General features: G+C 46.2%; 1 protein-coding gene and 2 non-coding genes across 4 annotated transcripts in view; 2 read left to right on the top strand and 1 right to left on the bottom strand.

The window, feature by feature from the left end:
- The first annotated feature begins 518 nt into the window (after positions 1 to 518).
- On the top strand, positions 519 to 656 carry LOC119929300. The gene has a single exon (XR_005451432.1). It is a non-coding gene; the product is annotated as a small nucleolar RNA SNORA7 (small nucleolar RNA).
- Positions 657 to 4,652: 3,996 nt separating this feature from the next.
- Positions 4,653 to 19,673, bottom strand: part of DRAXIN (dorsal inhibitory axon guidance protein) — a 38,974-nt gene continuing 23,953 nt past the window's right edge. For both annotated transcript variants that reach the window (XM_038747087.1, XM_038747088.1), the window contains exons 3-7: positions 18,567 to 18,757; positions 10,236 to 10,347; positions 6,851 to 6,940; positions 6,004 to 6,093; positions 4,653 to 5,361 (exon numbers count right to left, since the gene is read on the bottom strand). In XM_038747087.1, the coding sequence (XP_038603015.1) occupies positions 5,249 to 5,361; positions 6,004 to 6,093; positions 6,851 to 6,940; positions 10,236 to 10,347; positions 18,567 to 18,757 (596 nt within the window). In that variant the 3' untranslated portion in view covers positions 4,653 to 5,248. The remainder of the gene's footprint in view (positions 5,362 to 6,003; positions 6,094 to 6,850; positions 6,941 to 10,235; positions 10,348 to 18,566; positions 18,758 to 19,673) is intronic.
- On the top strand, positions 15,654 to 15,791 carry LOC119929365. Its single transcript, XR_005451492.1, has one exon. It is a non-coding gene; the product is annotated as a small nucleolar RNA SNORA7 (small nucleolar RNA).

Here is a 19,673-nt window from a genome sequence, read left to right as displayed (position 1 = left end):
TGTCAAGCACTATTCTTAGCACTGGGGTAGGTACAAGGTAATCAGGTTGTCTCACATAGGGCTCACGGTCTTAATCCCCATTTTACAGATGAGGTAACTGAGGCACAGAGAAGTTAAGTGACTTGCCAAAGGTCACACAGCAGACAAGTGGCAGAGCTGGGATTAGAACCCACGATCTCTGACTCCTAAGCCCATGCTCTTTTCACTAAGCCATACTGCTTCTCTTTATCTTCTCGGGATGATACCTTTGACTCAAAATTATCAATGGAGGCAGTGTGGAGTGGTGAAAGAATTCGAGTCCGAGCTGTATGACCAGGGGTGAGTCACTTAACCTCTTTGTACCACAGTTTCCTCATCTGCAAAATGGAGATAATAATAACGTCTTTTCTATCTACCTCACAAGATTGTCATGAGAACATAAATGAGATCTAATGTGAGATTGCTTGGGAATAAAAGCACTATACAAAAACCAGGGTACTATTATTACTATTGTTATTGTTGACTGTAAGTTTGCTGTTACCCTCTCGAGGTCTAACCTGGAGAATTTCCAGTATTCTACCAGTCTCGGCTACGGGAGGGAGAGTCAGGCAGAGACATACCCATTCCTTTCCTAGCTTGGACAGTGGCTAGCAAGCAGAAGGCAATCTGCTACAAGTCAAGACTCCCCTGTGCTGGGCCGCAGCGGCATAGGAGAGAGTCTAGGGCAGAGACTCAAGTTTACTGTGTGGAAGGAAGCATATTTTAAATGCATTTTTTACTCTTATTTTTTCCAAGAAAAGTCTATAGATACACTACCAGAACAATTGCAGATGGAGGTGGGGCATTCTGGGAGAAATTTGTCCATGGTGTCACTATGGGTTGGAGATCACTTGACAGCATAAGACAAAAAAAAAGCTTGTTGTGGGCAGGGAATGTGTATTGTACTCTCCCAAATGTTTAGTACAGTACTCTGCACATAGTAAGCACTCAGTTAACACCACTGATCACTGATGATCAGGCAAAAACTCCTCATCCTCGGCTTCAAGGCTCTCCATCACCTCGCCCCCTCCTACCTCACCTCCCTTCTCTCCTTCTCCAGCCCAGCCCACACCTTCTGCTCCTCTGCCGCTAATCTCCTCACCGTGCCTCGTTCTCACCTGTCCCACTGTTGACCTCCGGCCCACATCATCCCCCTGGCCTGGAATGTCCTCCCTCCACACTTCCGCTAAGCTAGCTCTCTTCCTCCCTTCAAAGCCCTACTGAGAGCTCACCTCCTCCAGGAGGCCTTCCCAGACTGAGCCCCCTCCTTTCTCTCCTCCTCTTCCTCCTCCCCATCCCCCCAGGCTTACCTCCTTCCCCTTCCCACAGCACCTGTGTATATGTCTATATGTTTGTACGTATTTATTACTCTATTTTATTTGTACGTATTTATTCTATTTATTTTATTTTGTTAATATGTTTTGTTTTGTTCTCTGTCTCCCCCTTCTAGACTGTGAGCCCACTGTTGGGTAGGGACCGTCTATATGTTGCCAACTTGTACTTCCCAAGCGCTTAGTACAGTGCTCTGCACACAGTAAGCGCTCAATAAATATGATTGAATGAATGAATGAATGAATGCTGATGATACTCTTCCAAATGCTTAGTAAGTGCTCTGAACAAAGTAAGCACTCAATAAATATCACTGATTGACTGTAAAATGCAGACCCCAAATCCATCCTCTTTCCAGCTTCCTTGAGCTCACCCTGACCCAACTGCAAAAACCATCCTTCTCTACTTTCAGTGCTGTGCTTGCATTTCCTTTGTGGTGCTTCATGCGATTTCATTCATTTAGCCTTGTTTATGGTACTAGGATTGCAAGAATGTACTCAAGGGCTTTAGGAATGTCTCAATGATCTCACGGGTAGGAAAACATCTTGGCACTGTGTGTCTCTTACTCCCATAAGTTACGGGCTTTATCAGAGTTTTGCTGCAACTTGTAAGTTGCAAATTGTCCTCTGGTCTAACTTTGTAACAGTTTCTATGACTGTCTCACTCACTAAACCTAGGAAAGCCCAGTCAAAGAGATAAGCAGAAAATGACCGAGTTTATAAGGGTGGAACTAGGTGGGACAGGTGACAGGCCCTTGGACAAGTCACTTGACTTCTCTTGGCCTCAGTTCCCTCACCTGCAAAATAGGGAGGATTCAATACCCGTTCTCCCTCCTCCTTAGACTGTTAGCCCCATGTGGGACCTGATGATCTTATATCTATCCCAGTGCTTAGAAGGGTACCTGCCACATAGTAGGTGCTTAACAAATACCACAGTTATTACTAATTTTTTATTAGGAAAGGGGTGGAATTTGGGCTCCTTTTTTCCACACCATTCTTGGGTGGCCCTTTGACCGACTGATTCAGGGACCTAGTTAGGTGCATTGCTGATCCTGGAAGACTAAGTTCTGAACTCCAGCTGGATATAACTGGCAAGTTCAGTAGAACAGACAAGGCCTTAATCGTCCAGAGTCTCTGGATCCGACTCTTACTCTTACTCATGAGAAAGAACCTGGGACTGGGAGCCAGGAGACTCGGGTTCTAATCCTAGCTCCGCCACTTGCCTGCTATGTCACCTTGGACAAGTCACTTCGTTTGTCTGTGCTTCAGTTTTCTGCCATTTCCCCTATCAGTAACTTATTTCAATGTTTGTCTTCCCTTCTAGACTGTAAGCTCCCTATGGACAGGGATTGGGTCTTCCAACTCTGTTGTATTGCACTGTCCCACTCACGGCTTCAAGGCTCTCCATCACCTCGCCCCCTCCTACCTCACCTCCCTTCTCTCCTTCTACAGCCCAGCCCGCACCCTCCACTCCTCTGCCGCTAATCTCCTCACTGTGCCTCGTTCTCGCCTGCCCTGCCATCGACCCCCAGCCCACGTCATCCCCCGGGCCTGGAATGCCCTCCCTCTGCCCATCCGCCAAGCTAGCTCTCTTCCTCCCTTCAGGGCCCTACTGAGAGCTCACCTCCTCCAGGAGGCCTTCCCAAACTGAGCCCCTTCCTTCCTCTCCCCCTCGTCCCCCTCTCTATCCCCCCATCTTACCTCCTTCCCTTCCCCACAGCACCTGTATATATGTATATATGTTTGTACATATTTATTACTCTATTTATTTATTTATTTTACTTGTACCTATCTATTCTATTTATTTTATTTTGTTAGAATGTTTGGTTTTGTTCTCTGTCTCCCCCTTTTAGACTGTGAGCCCACTGTTGGGTAGAGACTGTCCCTATATGTTGCGAACTTGTACTTCCCAAGTGCTTAGTACAGTGCTCTGCACACAGTAAGCGCTCAATAAATATGATTGATTGATTGATTGTCTTGTAACTACCCCAGAGCTTAGAACAGTATATAACAAATACCATTATTATTATTATTATTATTATTATCTGTAATATACATCAGGAAGTTGGCTGAAGTCCCAAAACTGAAGTCCACCTTGAATGTTGAGCCATAGGGTTGTCCCCTCAAAGTCTTTATGACGCAGAGGGATAGACTCCCTTTCCCCCAGCCCACTCACTGAAGAGGAGAAAGACAGTCGAGGCATGAGGACTTCCTCCCAAGCATTAACTATCATCTCTTTATTTACAGCTCAATAAAATGCACATGCAACACACCATGGGACTACAAGGTTACAGCACTCCTCCTACTGGATGCTGCTCCCCGCAAACTCTATGGAGGAAAACATTCCCCCAGAAAAGTTCCTAAGAATTCAGAGGACCAAATGACTGAAGGACACAGGCTCAGCTCCTCCACTGGCTTGTTTCCATGACTGACTGCCCAGACCGCCCAGGAAGCAGCATGGCTCAGTGGAAAAGAGCACGGGCTTTGGAGCCAGCGGTCTTGGGTTCAAACCCTGGCCCTGCCAATTGTCGGCTGTGTGACTTTGGGCAACTCACTTTACTTCTCTGTGCCTCAGTTACCTCATCTGTAAAATGGGGATTAAACCCCACGTGGGACAACCTGATCACTTTATAACCTCCCCAGCGCTTAGAACTGTGCTTTGCACATAGTAAGCGCTTAATAAATGTCATCATCATTATTATTATTATCTACCCTCAGCTAGCCGGGGCAGGTAGCACCCTGCTCCCAGAGCCGGCAAGTCCGTGACTGCGACCTTCAGTGGCGGTTTGGCTCAAGCTGCCCCTCCTCACCCCATCCCTTTGCACTAGTTAGATGCTTCTTGGGTCCCAAGCATTTCCCCAACCCCTAGTCAATCCCCTTTCTAGAGCTGCAGACAGTCCCTTGGGACATCTGGAGAAACAAGGCCAAAACCCAGAATGAAACCAGAATCCTAGGACTAGGCGATTGTTGGCCTTCCCTCAGCAGGAGCTCCTCAGATGCCTCGCCCAGGGTATTAGATTTTGATGAAGCCAACAGTGCAGTACAACTTTGCCTAGGCTGGGCCAGGGCAGCAGAACTCTGGAGTTGTGCATCTCGTGGGTAGAAAGTTAAAGACCAACTTAGTAGTGGACGCACAGACCAGCCATTCTCCTTGCTCACAGAGGATGGAACTAGAAGAAAAGTCTTTTAATGAAGGATGAGAATCCTTCATCTGGGGAATCCGTTGTGGTGTAGGGACCGTCTCTATATGTCGCCAACTTGTACTTCCCAAGCGCTTAGTACAGTACTCTGCACACAGCGCTCAATAAATACTATTGAATGAATGAATTAGGCAGCAAGAAAACCCAGGCCCAGCCCTTCTCAGAGATTTTCTCCCCTCCCTCAGGCGATGAGGCCAGCCTAGGTAACAAAGGAACACTGTCTTGTCCCAATCGGAAGTGCTTTTCTTCCCCAGGGACATGTGAGTTCTCCACTTTCTTGGGAGAAGCCGACTAAAATCGAGGTCCCTTCTCCCACTTCAGGGCTTTTCTGCCAAAGGTTATGGTCTTGTAGAAATGCGGAACTTTTGGAGAACAGTAGAGGGCTCTGTTGATGTTGGCATAGTTGTAAGCCAAGGCACTGTAGGAAGAAGGAAGTAGTTTATTTGAAGTTGTACCCTGTTATGTTTGTGTATTGTGCTGTGGCTACCATCTCCCTACTTAATCAAACCCAGTAATTTATCTCCAGTCCCTCTAGGCCAATTACCGTCTTCCTCTTTTTGAGCCCACTGAGATCAGAGGCTGCAGCTTCAGTCATCTGGTCCACCATTTAGTTTTTCCTTTGCTAGTTATAAATAACTTTCCCACCTTCCCCAACCTGCGGGGCCCAGTCCACAGATCAGTGGGGAAATGAGCACACTGACTCTAAACATTAATGAATGACCCCTGGTTGCCATTGGCTGACTCCGGCTCCACACAGCGTCCTTTCCTGCGGGTCACCCTTCGGTTCCGGTGAAATTTGGCATAGCAACGTAGCCCTGTATGAAAGCAAAATACAGGAGTCAGTGGGAGGCTCCTCTGCGGAGCTGTGATGGTGTGTATACATGTATGCTTTTACATGCCTGTGTACGTGAAGGGACATGTGAGCCCATGGAGGAATAAGAAACCCTAGAGGGGATAATAATTATAATGGTCAGTCAGTCAGTCGACTGGGCCTCAGAGAAGTTAAGTGACTTAACTTTAATTGAGCGCTTACTGTCTGCAGTACAGTGCTAAGCGCTTAGTACAGTGCTCTGCACATAGTGAGCGCTCAATAAATACGATTGATTGATTAAATACGATTGATTGATTGCAGACCACTAAGCTCTTGGGATAGTACAATAAAACAATATAACAGATATATTCCCTTCCCAAAGGACTTGGGTTCTAATCCTGACTCTGCCACGTATCTGCTGTGTGACCTCAGGCAAGTCACTTGACTCCTCTGGGCCTTAGTTATGTCATCTGTAAAATGGGGATTAAGACTGTGAGCCCTACGTGGGATGGGGACTGTGTCCAACCCGATTATCTTGTATCTACCCCAGCGCTTAGTACATTGCCTGGCACATAGAAAGCACTTAATAAATATTATTTTAAAAAATGCTGGGGTCATCCCCAGGCAGCAGTGGGGCACAGCTTACCCTCAGTGCACATGCAGTCATCAAAACACTTGTTGTTAAGGCCTCGGTTGTGCAGTGTGCAGAGATGTTCTCGCAAATCACAGCAGGATCCTGCCAGCACAGCAAGGAAGTCAATCAAGAGGCGGTCGAGTCCACCAGCCCAAGCCTTCCCCCTGCCAGAGGGTTCCAGAGACAGTCCCACTTTAAAGGGAACCCATCCTCTCTGGGTCAGTGACGCTCGGAGGAAGATGGCAGCCCGCTGCCATGTGTTCTGGAAAGGAACCTGGCTGCTGTGCCATCTGAGGGATGAAACCATCTAAATAGCACACGTGGCCATGTCCAGATGCCGGGGTTTGTTTATGCCACAGGGCGGCCAGGTGAAACTCAGGCTAAGGGCTCCAGGATGGCCCCACTGGGTGTTTTCTCCATGGGGGGAAAATCAAACAGCTCAGAATCCCAGAAGGCCCGTTGATGAAGTGAGGATATGAGGCTGTAAGTGTCCAATCCTGGGGTCTGTGGGGGCTGCAGCTTCCACTGCTGTTGAGCTGGATGGCCAACCTCGCTCCTGCCAGGTCTCTGATGAGATTGTGGAATGGGAAAGACCCCAAGCGGCGGTTTCTCTTCGAAGGATGCCCCTTCCAGCCCTCATTCCCCCACCCACAACTCATCCCTCCCTTCTTACCCCCACACTCAGAATGAAGCAGCATTATGCTCTGGGCTTTCAGTTTACAAGAGGAAGTTATCAAGAGGGAGGAAAAGCCGGCTCTGGGCAGGTCTTCTCCCACCCCAGGGGACCCCTGATCCCTCCTGACCAGGTAACCAGAGTCCCCACTCGATCCCATCCTCAGATTCTGCCCCTAACATTCACCTGGGAGACAATCCAGGTGATGGTCACAAGGCTCCCCCTCTGGCAGCGAAGTCTCATTCCCATAGCTCGGGTTTTTACTTCGGCGTTTCTCTGGGAGGAAGAGTGCCCGGGGAGAGACATGGAAGAGAAAAAATAAAGTCAGGGAGTTGGAGATTCTAGAATGAATTGCATTTCTACTGTGAGTCTAGGAAGAAATCACTTTAGTAGAGAATGAAAGGCCCTGACTTTGCTTTTCCTGGACTAATTTAAAGCTTCCCTTTAGGTGGTATGGGTTAAGCCAGAGAAGCAGTGTGGCCTAGTGTATATATCTATAATTCTATTTATCTATTTTGATGGTATTGACACTTGTCTACTTGTTTTGTTTTGTTGTCTGTCTTCCCCTTCTAGACTGTGAGCCCGTTGTTGGGTAGGGACTCTATCTGTTGCCGAACTGTACTTTCCAAGCACTCAGTACAGTGCTCTGCACACAGTAAGCACTCAATAAATACCATTGGTGGATAGAGCACAGGCCTAGGAGTCAAAAGGTCTTGGGTTCTAATCTCAGCTCTGCTACTTTTCTGCTGTATGACTTTGGGCAAATCGCTTCACTTCTCTGTGCCTCAGTTACCTCAGCTGTAAAATGGGGATTATTATTATTGATAATAATAATGATAATATAATATTTGTTAGGCGCTTACTATGTGTCAAGCACTAAGCACTGGGGTAGATACAAGGTAATCAGACTGTCCCACGTGGGGTTCACAGTCTTAACCCCTATTTTACAGATGAGGTAACTGAGGCACAGAGAAGTTAAGTGACTTGCCAGAAGTCACACAGCTGATAAATGGCAGAGCCAGGATTAGAACCCACGACCTCTGACTCCCAAGCCTGAGCTTTTATCACGAAGCCACTCTGCTTCTTAGGACTGTGAGCCCCTGGACTGTGTCCAACCTGATTGCCTTGCATCTACCCCAGTGCTTAGAACAGTGAACACAGTAAGCACTTAAATATTATTGTTATTATATACATTTCTCGTATGAATCAACTGAGCGGCTGGGCTGGTGCAGAGTCAGGGCCTGTCTAACTGATCCTGGTGGCCCCATGAAAGCATTTTGGGAAGGTCGAGAGCCACGGGACTCAAATGACAGTTGCTTGCCACTCCTCTCCCACTACATACTAGCTCACACTCTTTATTCCTCTGAAACCAAGTGACACATTGGGCTTCGTCCTCATCTCTCTCACCATCCACCTCTTTCTCACACCCTCCCTCCCCCCCATCAGAGAGACCACTGCTCTCTCCATCCTTAAAGGACCTTCTGAAATCCCATTTCCTCTAGGTTGACTTCCTTGATTAAGCTCTCATGTCCTTGTCCTGTTTCCCTACCTACTGTCACTTCAGGACATCCGCATCACCTAAGTACTTGGGAACCCCCTCCTGCCCAATAGCATTCATGTACATGCTACTCTGTTGCTTCCCCCACCTGTAATTTATTTTAGTGTTGGTTCACCTCACTAGATGGTAAAATGCTTGAAGGTAAAGATCATGTCAACTAACTCTACTGTTCTCTCCCAAGCGCTCACTACAGTGCTCGGCAGAGTAAGTATTCAGTAAACACAATTCATTCATTCATTCAATTGTATTTATTGAGCGCTTATTGTGTGCAGAGCACTGTACTAAGCACTTGGGAAGTACAAGTTGGCAACGTATAGAGACGGTCCCTACCAACCAGTGGGCTCACAGTCTAGCAGGGGGAGACAGAGAACAAAACAAAACATATTAACAAAATAAAATAAATAGAATAAATATGTAAAAATAAAATAGAGTAATAAATATGTACAAACGTATATACATATATACAGGTGTTGTGGGGAGGGGAAGGAGGTAAGGCGGGGGGGATGACTGACAACTCCTGTGGCCCCTTCCCAAACTTTCTTTCATCCCCTTTCTCCCTCCTGTTTAGCTGCTGTTCCCCTGAGCCATCAGCTCTTTTAAGGTAGGCACCCTCCACCTGCACGCTCCCCTGAGAAGTGAGATGGACTTGAACCTCAAAGGTGGCAGCCAAGGCCAGCTGGGACTAATCAGTTGGTGAGCAGAGAACCACAGAGTGTGTGTTTCCTGGGAACTCATAATAATAATAAGAACAATAAGTATAAGAATAATAAGAAAAATTATTGTGGTGTTTTTTTTAAGCGCTTACTATGTGCCAAGCACTATTCTAAGCAAAGGGGTAGATACAAGGTAGTCGGGTCGGACACAATCCCTGTCCGACGTGGGACTCACAGTCTTAATCCGCATTTTATAGATGAGGTAAGAGAAGTGAAGTGACTTGCCCAAGGTCCCACAGCAGACATGTGGCAGAGCAGGGATCAGAACCCAGGCCCATGCTCTTTCCACTAGGCCATGCTGACCTGCACTCTGATTTCAAAACAGCATGTGACTCCAAGGCCATAATTTGACTGGCCCTAGTCTAGAGGAAGTGGAGAAACATAAAGGCACCAGAGACTCCAATTTCAAAATCTGTCTTTGTTGATTTCAATAAAGCCTAAGTATCTTGATTATCATCCAGTTGTCCCAGCCTGCTGCCCTCACTGATCTTACCGGCTTCTCCTGGCCATTCCCCCCGGACTACTCACTTTATACTTTGGAGCAATGGCTAGCTGGACCCAGAGTCAGGGTTTCTGGATTGGGAGTTGCAGAGATTATGTCTGTGGCAGCGATTGCAATTCCCCCAGTAGCTGAGACTGGGCCTCTGCCACATAGGTGCTTAGTAGAAGCAGTAGAAGCATGGTATAATGGATACAGCACATGCCTGGGAGTCAGAAGGTCATGGATACTAATTCCAGCTCCGCCACTTGTCTGCTGTGTGGCCTGGGGCAATTCATTTCACTTCTCTGTGCCTCAGTTACCCTGTTCGTAAAATGGGGGTTGAGATATTGAGCCCCACATGGGACAGGGACTGTATCCAACTTGATTTGAGAAGCAGCTTGGCCTAGTGGCAAGAGCCACTAGGGAGTCAGAGGTTGTGAGTCAGAGGTTATGAGTCAGAGGTTGTGGGTTCTAATCCCAGCTCTGCCATGTGTCTGCTGTGTGACCTTGGACAAATCACTTAACTTCTCTGTGCCTCAGTTACCTCATTTGTAAAATGGGGATTAAGCGTGTGAGCCCCTTGTGGGACAGGGACTGTGTCCAACCTGATTACCTTGTAACTACCCCAGCACTAGAACAGTGCTTGGCACATAGTAAGCACTGAACAAATACCATAATTATTATTATTATTTGCTTGTTTCCACCCCAGGGCTTGGTACAATGCCTGGCACATAGTAAGAGCTTAACAAGTACTATCATTATTAGTACTACTGACTGGTGGAGAAGGAGGCTGGAAGAGCCAGGTGAGGTGGATGGTACCTTTCTTCTTAATGGATGGCCACATATCTGGCTTCAGATCTTCATAGTCTGTCCAGTCAAACAGGGCCATGTCCAGGGTGGGCATCACCTCGCCATCCGGCCGGATCCGAACCTGCAAGGAATAAAGGAGGGGACCTGGGATACTCAGATTTCCAAATCAGATATCCAGTCCGCCACCTCAGAAGTGAGTCCCAGAAGAATTGCCGCTTTCAAAAGTTCCAGAACTGCTCCGTCCCTCCCTGTTGATATCCCTAGAATAGCCCAAACCACAATCACCCTTCCAGAAACAGCTTGGCATAGTGGATAGAGCACAGGCCTGGGAATCAGAAGGTCATGGGTTCTAATTCCTGCTCTGCCATTTGTCTGCTGTGTGACCTTGGGCAAGTCACTTCACTTCTCTGTGACTCAGTTACCTCATCCGAAAAATGGGGATTGAGTCTGTGAGCCCAACATGGAGCAGGGACTGTGCCCAACTTGATTTGCTTGTACCCCAGCGCTTAGTACAGTGCCTGGCACCCAGTATGCTCTTAACAAATGCCATCATCATCATCGTCTTCTTGCCGCCCCTTGCACCACTAGTTCCTCTCCTATCCTTTGTCTAAGTCATCCCTTCCACCAGGAGAAATCTGCCTGCCCTGGCATGCCCCTTAAAATCATAGCCCAAGGCCTACCTCCTCAATCAATCAATCAATCATATTTATTGAGCATCTGCTGTGTGCAGGGCATTATACTAAGCTCTTGGGAGAGTACAACAGACACTTTCTCTGCCCACCATGAACTTACATTCCAGAAGGGGAGACAGACATGAATATAAAGAAATAAATTATGGATATGTATGTAAGTGCTGTGGAGCTGGGTTGAGGGGAGGTGGTGAATAAAGGGAGCAAGTCAGGGTGACGCAGAAGTAGTGGGCAAAGAGGAAGTGAGGGCTTGGCCAGGGAAGGCCTTTTAGAGATGTGTCTTCAATAAGACTTTGAAAGTGAGGAGATTAATTATCTGTCATACTTGGAAAGGGAGGGTGTTCCAGGCCACAGGCAGGACATGGGGGAGAGGTCAGTGTGAAAGCAGAACTGGGGAGCAAGAAGGAACCCAACTCCTCCCCCTTTCCCAGTGAGTCTTGAGGAGTGAGTGAAGATGAGGCCCCCTCTAGAGAGAGCAGCAGGGGTGACCGTGTCATCTGGAAAGAGCCAGGTTTCAGAAAGCCAGGAAGCTTTCTCAGATTACCCCCATTTTATTACCCCCCACTTATTCACCTATCTAGGTCACTCCCTTATCCTTGTCCCTTTATTCTGGCACCACCAACTTCCAGCCCGGGATCATTCATTCAATTGTATTTACTGAGCGCTTACTGTGTGCAGAGCACTGTGCCAAGAGTTTGGGAGAGTACAATACAGCAATAAACAGTCATATTCCCTGCCTACAATGGGCTTCTTACATTCCTGTGCTCCTGTTCCTGAATAATGCTTCACTCTCTCCTGCTGTAACTCAGGTCTCTCTTCTGCTCTTCCCTCAGGGCATCCCATTTCGACAATTCCACCTTTTCTAAACCTTAAAACTCTGTCCTGAAGCCCCTAGTTCCCCACTCCTTTTCCTCCTTAACCCTTGATGATTTAGCCAACTACTTTGTTGGTAAAATTGAAACAAGCAGGCACTAGGCACTTCCTAGAGGCTCTCATCTCCTCGTCATTCCACTACTCCCTCTCCTCATCAGTCTCCTACTTCTCTGTTGTTTCTCAAGAAGTGGTCTCCAGTTTGCTCTCTAAATCCCCTCCCTGCACCTTTGACTCTAACCCTCTCCCTCCTAGAACCACTGACTCCCACTATTCTTCCCTCCCCCACCTCTATCTTCAACCTCTCATTTCTGACAGCTCCTTCCTTTCCACTTTCAAGCCCTCTCATGACTTCACAACCTCCTCCAGATATCGCTCCGACTCCCTGCTCCCATTTTTATCCAAACACTTGAATCCAGTTATGTATGCCAGATGCCGCCAATTCCTTTCCACCAACTCTGTTTGACTTCTTCAATCAGATTTTCAACCCACTCATTCCTTGAAAAGTGCATCTTTTAAGATCACCAATGACATCCTTGTAGCCAAGTTCAATGGACTTTATTCTGTTTCTACTCCTCCTTAACCTCTCAAGCACTTTTGTCACTGGGGACCACTTCCTTCTTCTTGAAACACCATCAGGCTTTCGTTTTGCTGGCTAAGTATTAATCTGGTTCTTCTCTTACCTCTCTACCACTCCTTCTCAGTCACATCTTCCAGTTCTTGGTCCCTAACTGTGGGTATCCTGCCAGGCTCTGTTCTTGTTTGTTTTATCTCTCTCTCTCTCTCTCTCTCTCTCTCTCTCTCTCTCTCTCTCTCTCTCTCTCTCTCTCTCACACACACACACACACACACACACACACACACACACACCCACTCTCAAAGGTAAATCCAGCCCTGACATCTTGCCTAACCCACAAACCCACGTTTCCTCTTGCCTTCAGGACATCTCCATTGGATGTCCCGCTGAAACCTCAAACTTAACAAACCCAAACTAAACTACTCATCTTCCCTCCTACACCCTCTCCTCTTTCCAACTTTCCAATCTCTGTTGTTCCCAGTGCCAGAAACCCACATCCGTGGCATCGTTCCCTGACATCTAACAATCTCTCAATTCTCACATTCAAACTACTGTTAAATAATAACAATGATGATATTTATTAAGGGCTTAGTATGTGCCAAGCACTGTTCTAAGTGCTGGAGTAGATACAAGATGATCAGGTTCTACCAAGTGGGGCTCACAGTCGCAATCCCCATTTTACAGATGAGATAACTGAGATGAAGTGAAGTGACTTGCCCAAAGTTAACAACAGACAAGTGCCAACAAGGAAGTGCCAGGATGAGGTGACTGAGGCCCAGAGAAGTGAAGAGACTTATTCAAGGTCATCCAGCAGACCAGGGACAAAGCTGGAATTAGAACTCGGGTCCTTCTGACTTCCAGGCCTGGCCTCCAGTGACTACCAATCAACCTACGCATCAGGCAGAAACTCCTCACCCTCGGCTTCAAGGCTCTCCATCACCTCGCCCCCTCCTACCTCACCTCCCTTCTCTCCTTCTATAGCCCAGCCCGCACCCTCCGCTCCTCTGCCGCTGATCTCCTCACCGTGTCTCATTCTCGCCTGTCCCACCATCGACCCCCGGCCCACGTCATTCCCCCTGGCCTGGAATGCCCTCCCTCTGCACATCCACCAAGCTAGCTCTCTTCCTCCCTTCAAGGCCCTACTGAGAGCTCACCTCCTCCAGGAGGCCTTCCCAGACTGAGCCCCCTCCTTCCTCTCCCCCTCCCCCCACTCCATCCTCCCAGCCTTACCTTCTTCCCTTCCCCACAGCACCTGTATATATGTATATATGTTTGTACGTACTTATTACTCTATTTATTTTATTTGTACATATTTATTCTATTTATTTTATTTTTTTAATATGTTTTGTTTTGTTCTCTGTCTCCCCCTTCTAGACTGTGAGCCCACTGATGGGTAGGGACCATCTCTATATGTTGCCAATTTGTACTTCCCAAGTGCTTAGTACAGTGCTCTGCACACAGTAAGCCCTCAATAAATACGATTGAATGAATGAATGAATGAATGAACAAGTGATGGAGACGGGATTAGAACCCTCAACCTATAACTCCCTAGCCCATGCTCTTGCTACTAGGCCATGCTACCAGATCTTACTACGCAACATTTCCCACATCTGCCTATTCATCTCCACCCTATAATGCTACTCCTTGGTCCAAACTCTTGTCTACCATGGCTGGAATATTGCTTTAGCTGTCTCACTGGTCTCCTTGCCTCCAGCTTTTCCAGCTCCCAATCTACATGATACACTCTTGCAACAATCATCTTCTTGAAATGTCACTCATCTTACATCTCTTCTCTCCTCAAATCCCCCCAGAGACTCCCCATTTCTCTCCACAGCTAACAAAAACTGCTCATAGTTGGCTTCAGGGCTTTCCACCAGCTCTCCCCATTTTACACATCAGCCCTTCACCTGCTAATGTCCAATTCACTCTTCATTCCTGCTGGACCTCACTCTAGACTCTCTCACCTCCACCCCCCCGAACACTCCATTTCACCATCCTGGAACCCCCTCCTTGCTCTAATCTGCCAGGCCACAGCCCTTTTCCTCTTCACATCCCTAAAAATGAAAAATTTCCCCTTCCCACAAAAGCTTTCTCTGATCACCTCCCAAAACCCAGGTACCAAAACCCATGTAATAATAATAATATTAAGCTATAATAAGTAATATTATATTATAATAATTATATATTATATATAAGTAATAATATTACTAAGCTAAGTGCTCAGTACAGTGCTCTGCACACAGTAAGTGCTCAATAAATACGATTGAATGAATAATAATAATAGTGATATTTGTTAAGCACTTACCATATGACAAGCACTGGGGTAGCTACAAGATAAAATGGTCCCACATGGGGCTTCACAGTCTTAAGTAGGAAGGAAAACAGGTGTTGAATCAGTGTGGCTCAGTGGAAAGAGCACGGGCTTGGGAGTCAGAGGTCATAGGTTCTACTCCCGGCTCCGCTACTTATCAGCTGTGTGACTTTGGGCTAGTCACTTAACTTCTCTGTGTGTCAGTTACCTCATTTGGAAAATGGGGATTAAGACTATGAGCTCCATGTGGGACAGCCTGATTATCTTGTATCTGCCCAGTGGTTAGAACAGTGCATGGCACACAGTAAGCGCTTAACAAATACCAAAATTATTATTATTATTATTATTATTGAATCCTCATTTTACATATGAGGGAACTGAGGCACAGAGAAGTTAAATGACTTTGCCCGAGGTCACACAGCAGATATGTGGTAGAGCTGGGATTAGAACTCAGATCCTCTGACTCCTAGGCCTGTACTCCTTCCACTATAATAATAATAATGATGGCATTTATTAAGCGCTTACTATGTGCAAAGCACTGTTCTAAGCGTTGGGGAAGTTACAAGATGATCAGGTTGTCCCACGGGGGGGCTCACAGTCTTAATCCCCATTTTAAAGATGAGATAACTGAGGCACAGAGAAGTTAAGTGACTTGCCCAAAGTCACACAGCTGACAAGTGGCAGAGTCGGGATTTGAACCCATGACCTCTGACTCCAAAGCCAGTGCTCTTTCCACTGAGCCATGCTACTTCTCTGTTCTCTATGCTTCCACTAGTCCACGGTGCGTCCTTAAGGCAGCCACCTCTAGCACCTACATAGTGATTTATGTATATCTTCCCTCAAGCACTTATGAATATATGTATGCTTGATTGTACTATCAATCTATTTATTCTGATTACCCCATTTGTAAATATTTGTATGGCTGCCTCCCTGTTGGAATACAAATACAATTAATACTACTACAATTACTATTACTACTAATACTCTGAGGGTCGCATCTGGAGAGTTTACAGTATTCTACCAGACTCAGCTAAGGGAGGGAGAGTCCAACAGAGGCCTACCCATTCCATTCCTAGCTTGGGCGGTGGCTAACGAGTGGAAGGCAATCTGCTACAAGTCAAAACTCACCCATGCTGGGCAGCAGCGGCATGGGACAGAGTCAAGGGCGGAGACTCGAGTTCACTGCACAGTAGAAGGCAATGGAAAACCAATTCCACATTTTTACCAAGAAAACTCTATGGATACACCACCAGAACGATTGCAGATGGAGAACGGGGCGTTCTGGGAGAGATGTGTCCGTGGTGTCACTATGGGTCAGAAACAACTCGACAGCATAAGACAAGACTGGTACTACTACCAGCTGCCCAAACCTCCACTTGTTCTCCCTTTTCAAATTATGCTTTCAATTGTTCATAGATCATTCGTTCAGGTATTTATGTTGATTTTATGTCTGACTCCTCTTTCTCTAGATTTCTCTGAATTCTTCAAAGGCCAAGACAGTGTCTTTGATTTAACCTGTACCTCAAGATCCTAGCCCTACTATTATTGGTCCAGTGGAAAGAGCCCTGCTCTGGGAAGCAGGAGACCTAGGTTCTAGAACTGGTTCTCCTTGTTGAGGTCATCATTCATTCAATTGTATTTATTGAGCGCTTACTGTGTGCAGAGCACTGTACTAAGCGCTTGGGAAGTACAAGTTGGAAACATATAGAGACGGTCCCTACCCAACAGCGGGCTCACAGTCTAGAAGGGGGAGACAGAGAACAAAACAGAACATATTAACAAAATAAAATAAATAGAATGAATATGTACAAATAAAATAAATAAATAAATAGAGTAATAAATACGTACAAACATATATACAGGTGCTGTGGGGAGGGGAAGGAGGTAAGGCAGGGGGATGAAGATGATGAACACCTTCTGGTCAGTGATTCTGGACCAATATTTCCAGAGCCTTCAAAAGCTGCTCATCTCAGAACAGCCCAACGAAAGGAACAGAAAGCTCTCCACCTGTCGTATCCCTCCGCTCTACGGTATACGGACAAAAGACCAAAAGGTAAGTCTTCCTTGGGTATGGCGTCACAGAGGGCTATTAGCCTCAAAGTCCAGCAGTCCATCAATCGCACATCCTAGGTATGGATTTTCTCACCTTCCTCCTCCCCAAGAAGCAGTGTGGCTTAGTGGAGTCAGAAGATGTGGGTTCTAATTCTGCCTCTACCACTTGTCTGCTGTGTAACCTTGGGCAAGTTTTAAATTTCTCTGTGCCTCTGTTACCTCATCTGGAAAATGGGGAATTAAACTGTGAGCCCCACGTGAAACAACCTGACCACCCTGTATCTACCCCAGCACTAAGACCTGTGCTTAGCACATAGTAAGCGCTTAACAAATACCATAATAATTATTATTATTATTAAAATCAGACTTCAAATCTGTCAGGCAAATCTCATCCCTCTCTGGAACAGTGAGTTCCCCTGGACAACGGCCAGCATTGAGGATTTCTGACTGAAGAACCACCTACTCTGTTCTATGAGGTGGGATTCCTGAAAAATAACTAGCCAACATAAGCAACAAAGGCTTCAGTGGCTACCAAGGCAAAAGCCAGCTGGGTTCTAGGTCCCCTTCTATTTTCCATCTACACTGTTCCCTTGGTGAACTCATTCATTTCCGTGGGTTCAACTACCATCTCTATGCGGATGATTCTTAAATTTACATCATCTCTGACCCTGATCTCTCTCCTTCTCTGTGGTTTCACATTTCCTCCTGCCTTCAGGACATCTCTATGTGGATGTCCTGCCGACATCTCAAATTTAACATGTCCAAAACAGAACTGGCCTGGAATGCCCTCCCTCTTCATATCGGAAAGACACTCAGTCTCCCCACCTTCAAAACCTTATTAAAAGCATAACTTTAAGAGGCCTTCCCTGATTATGCCCATATTTCCTCTTCTCCCACTCCCTTCTGCATCACCCTTGCACTTGGATTTGCATCCTCAATCAGCCCCACAGCACTCTTGTACAGCTCTGTAATTTATTTATATTAATAAATAATAAATAATGATGGCATTTGTTATTAATGTCCATCTCCCTCTCTAGGCTGCAAGCTCATTATGGATAGGGACTGTGTCTACCAACTTTCTTATATTGTACTCTCCCAAGTACTTAGTACAGTGTTCTGCACACAATAAGCACTCAATAAATAAGACATTGTAGTACAGCAAACTGGATTGCTAAGAGGTTACAGTAAACGATGGATTGTTAAGAGGATTTAAAAACTCTTCTATTTAAGTACTTCTTCCTCTAAACTATAAATTATTCTATATGTTTTCCTTTAGATTATACATTCCTATGGGCAGGGACCATCTCTACTATATTTAATGTGCTCTCCCAAGTGCTTAGTACAGTGCTTTGTACCCAATAGGTGTTCAATAAATATTATTGGTTGATCAACTCAGTAACAAGTGACTTGTCTCAACACTGGTGGTGTTTTCTTGGAGATGACCGAAGTGGAGGCCTCTAGGAAGAAAAAATTCCTTAATCTCCCTCAAAGTCCCACCCAATTTGATTAGTCAATGGTATTTATTGAGTACTTACTGTGTACAGAGCACCATACTAGGCACTTGGGAGCGTCCACACAAAGAGTTGGTAGACAAGTTTCCTGTCCATGACAAGCTTACAATCTAGAGGACCTTGCGGGAAACTCTTCCTCCCACCCTGGTTTCCTGCCCGCAAGGGGCTTACAGTCTAGAGGACAACTCTTCTCCACCGCCCCCCGCCCCTGCTCAATGGCCTTGAGGCAGGTGCCTTCTCTACTGCTCCCTCCAAGATCAGTGCCATCCTCCAGTTGGGTCTTATTAAACAAGGTGGGAAACCACCGCCCTGCTGCCGCTGCCTCCTTACCTGGGGCCTAGGGGATGTGGCGGGCAGGACTACTGACTCCTCTGTGGATGCTGGGTTCTCGAAGGTGGTCAGGAACAGCATATTGGGAGCCAGGCTGGTGGACGACTCCTCCACAGGGGCATTTTGGGCCTGTTCTTCGGAAATCCAGGCCTTCTTGATCAGAGAACTGGGCCCTGGATCCAGACCTCTGGCTGGGAGTTGAGAGGGAGAAGAGAAGACGCTTTCGTTATCTCATCTCCATTCCATTCATTCATTCATTCAATCAATCATATTTATTGAGCATTTACTGTGTGCAGAACACTGTACTAAGCACTTGGAAAATGTTGCCAAGTACAAGTGTTGCCAACTTGTACTTCCCAAGCGCTTAGTACAGTGCTCTGCACACAGTAAGTGCTCAATAAATGCGATTGATTGATTGATTGATTGGAAAGTATGCTTCAGCAATAGAGATAATTCCTGCCCACCTTGGGCTTACAGTCTAGAAGGGGGAAGTTTGCCCATGCCCTTTGCTTCTCAGTTTAGGGTTTTAAAATAATAATTAATAGTTATTATTACTGTACTGATTTACGTTTACTATGTATCAAGTACTGTTCTAAGTGTTCCCTCCTTCCTACTTAGACTGTGAGCCCCATATCGGATAGGGACTGTAGTCAGCCTAACTTGTATCTACCCCAGTGCTTAGAACGGTGCTTGACATATAGTAAGCACTTAACAAATACCAAGTTAATTAATTAATTCATTCATTCAATCGTATTTATTGAGCACTTACTGTGTGCAGAGCACTGTACTAAGCGCTTGGGAAGTACAAGTTGGCAACATAATCAGGTCATACAGGGTCCTTGTCCCAAATGGGATGGAGAACAGATATTGAATCCCCATTTTATAGATGAGGGAACAGAGGCACAAAGAAGTTAAGTCACACAGCAGGTTAAGTAGTGAAGCTGGGATTAGAACTCAAGTCCTCAGACTCCAAGCCCATGCTTATTCCACTAGGCCCCATTGCTCCTCTCACTTGACTTGAAAATTAATTCCAATTCTTTCTTTGTGACTTGGGTTCACTTACCTATATGCCCTTCCTCAAAAGATGGACTTTTGGAACTAAGAGCT

The sequence above is a fragment of the Tachyglossus aculeatus genome, chromosome 5 (genome assembly GCF_015852505.1).
Source record: "Tachyglossus aculeatus isolate mTacAcu1 chromosome 5, mTacAcu1.pri, whole genome shotgun sequence".
In the NCBI taxonomy this organism is placed as follows: domain Eukaryota; kingdom Metazoa; phylum Chordata; class Mammalia; order Monotremata; family Tachyglossidae; genus Tachyglossus; species Tachyglossus aculeatus.
The sequence above is the reverse complement of the archived record's forward strand: the minus strand, read 5'-3'. Positions and strand labels throughout refer to the sequence as shown.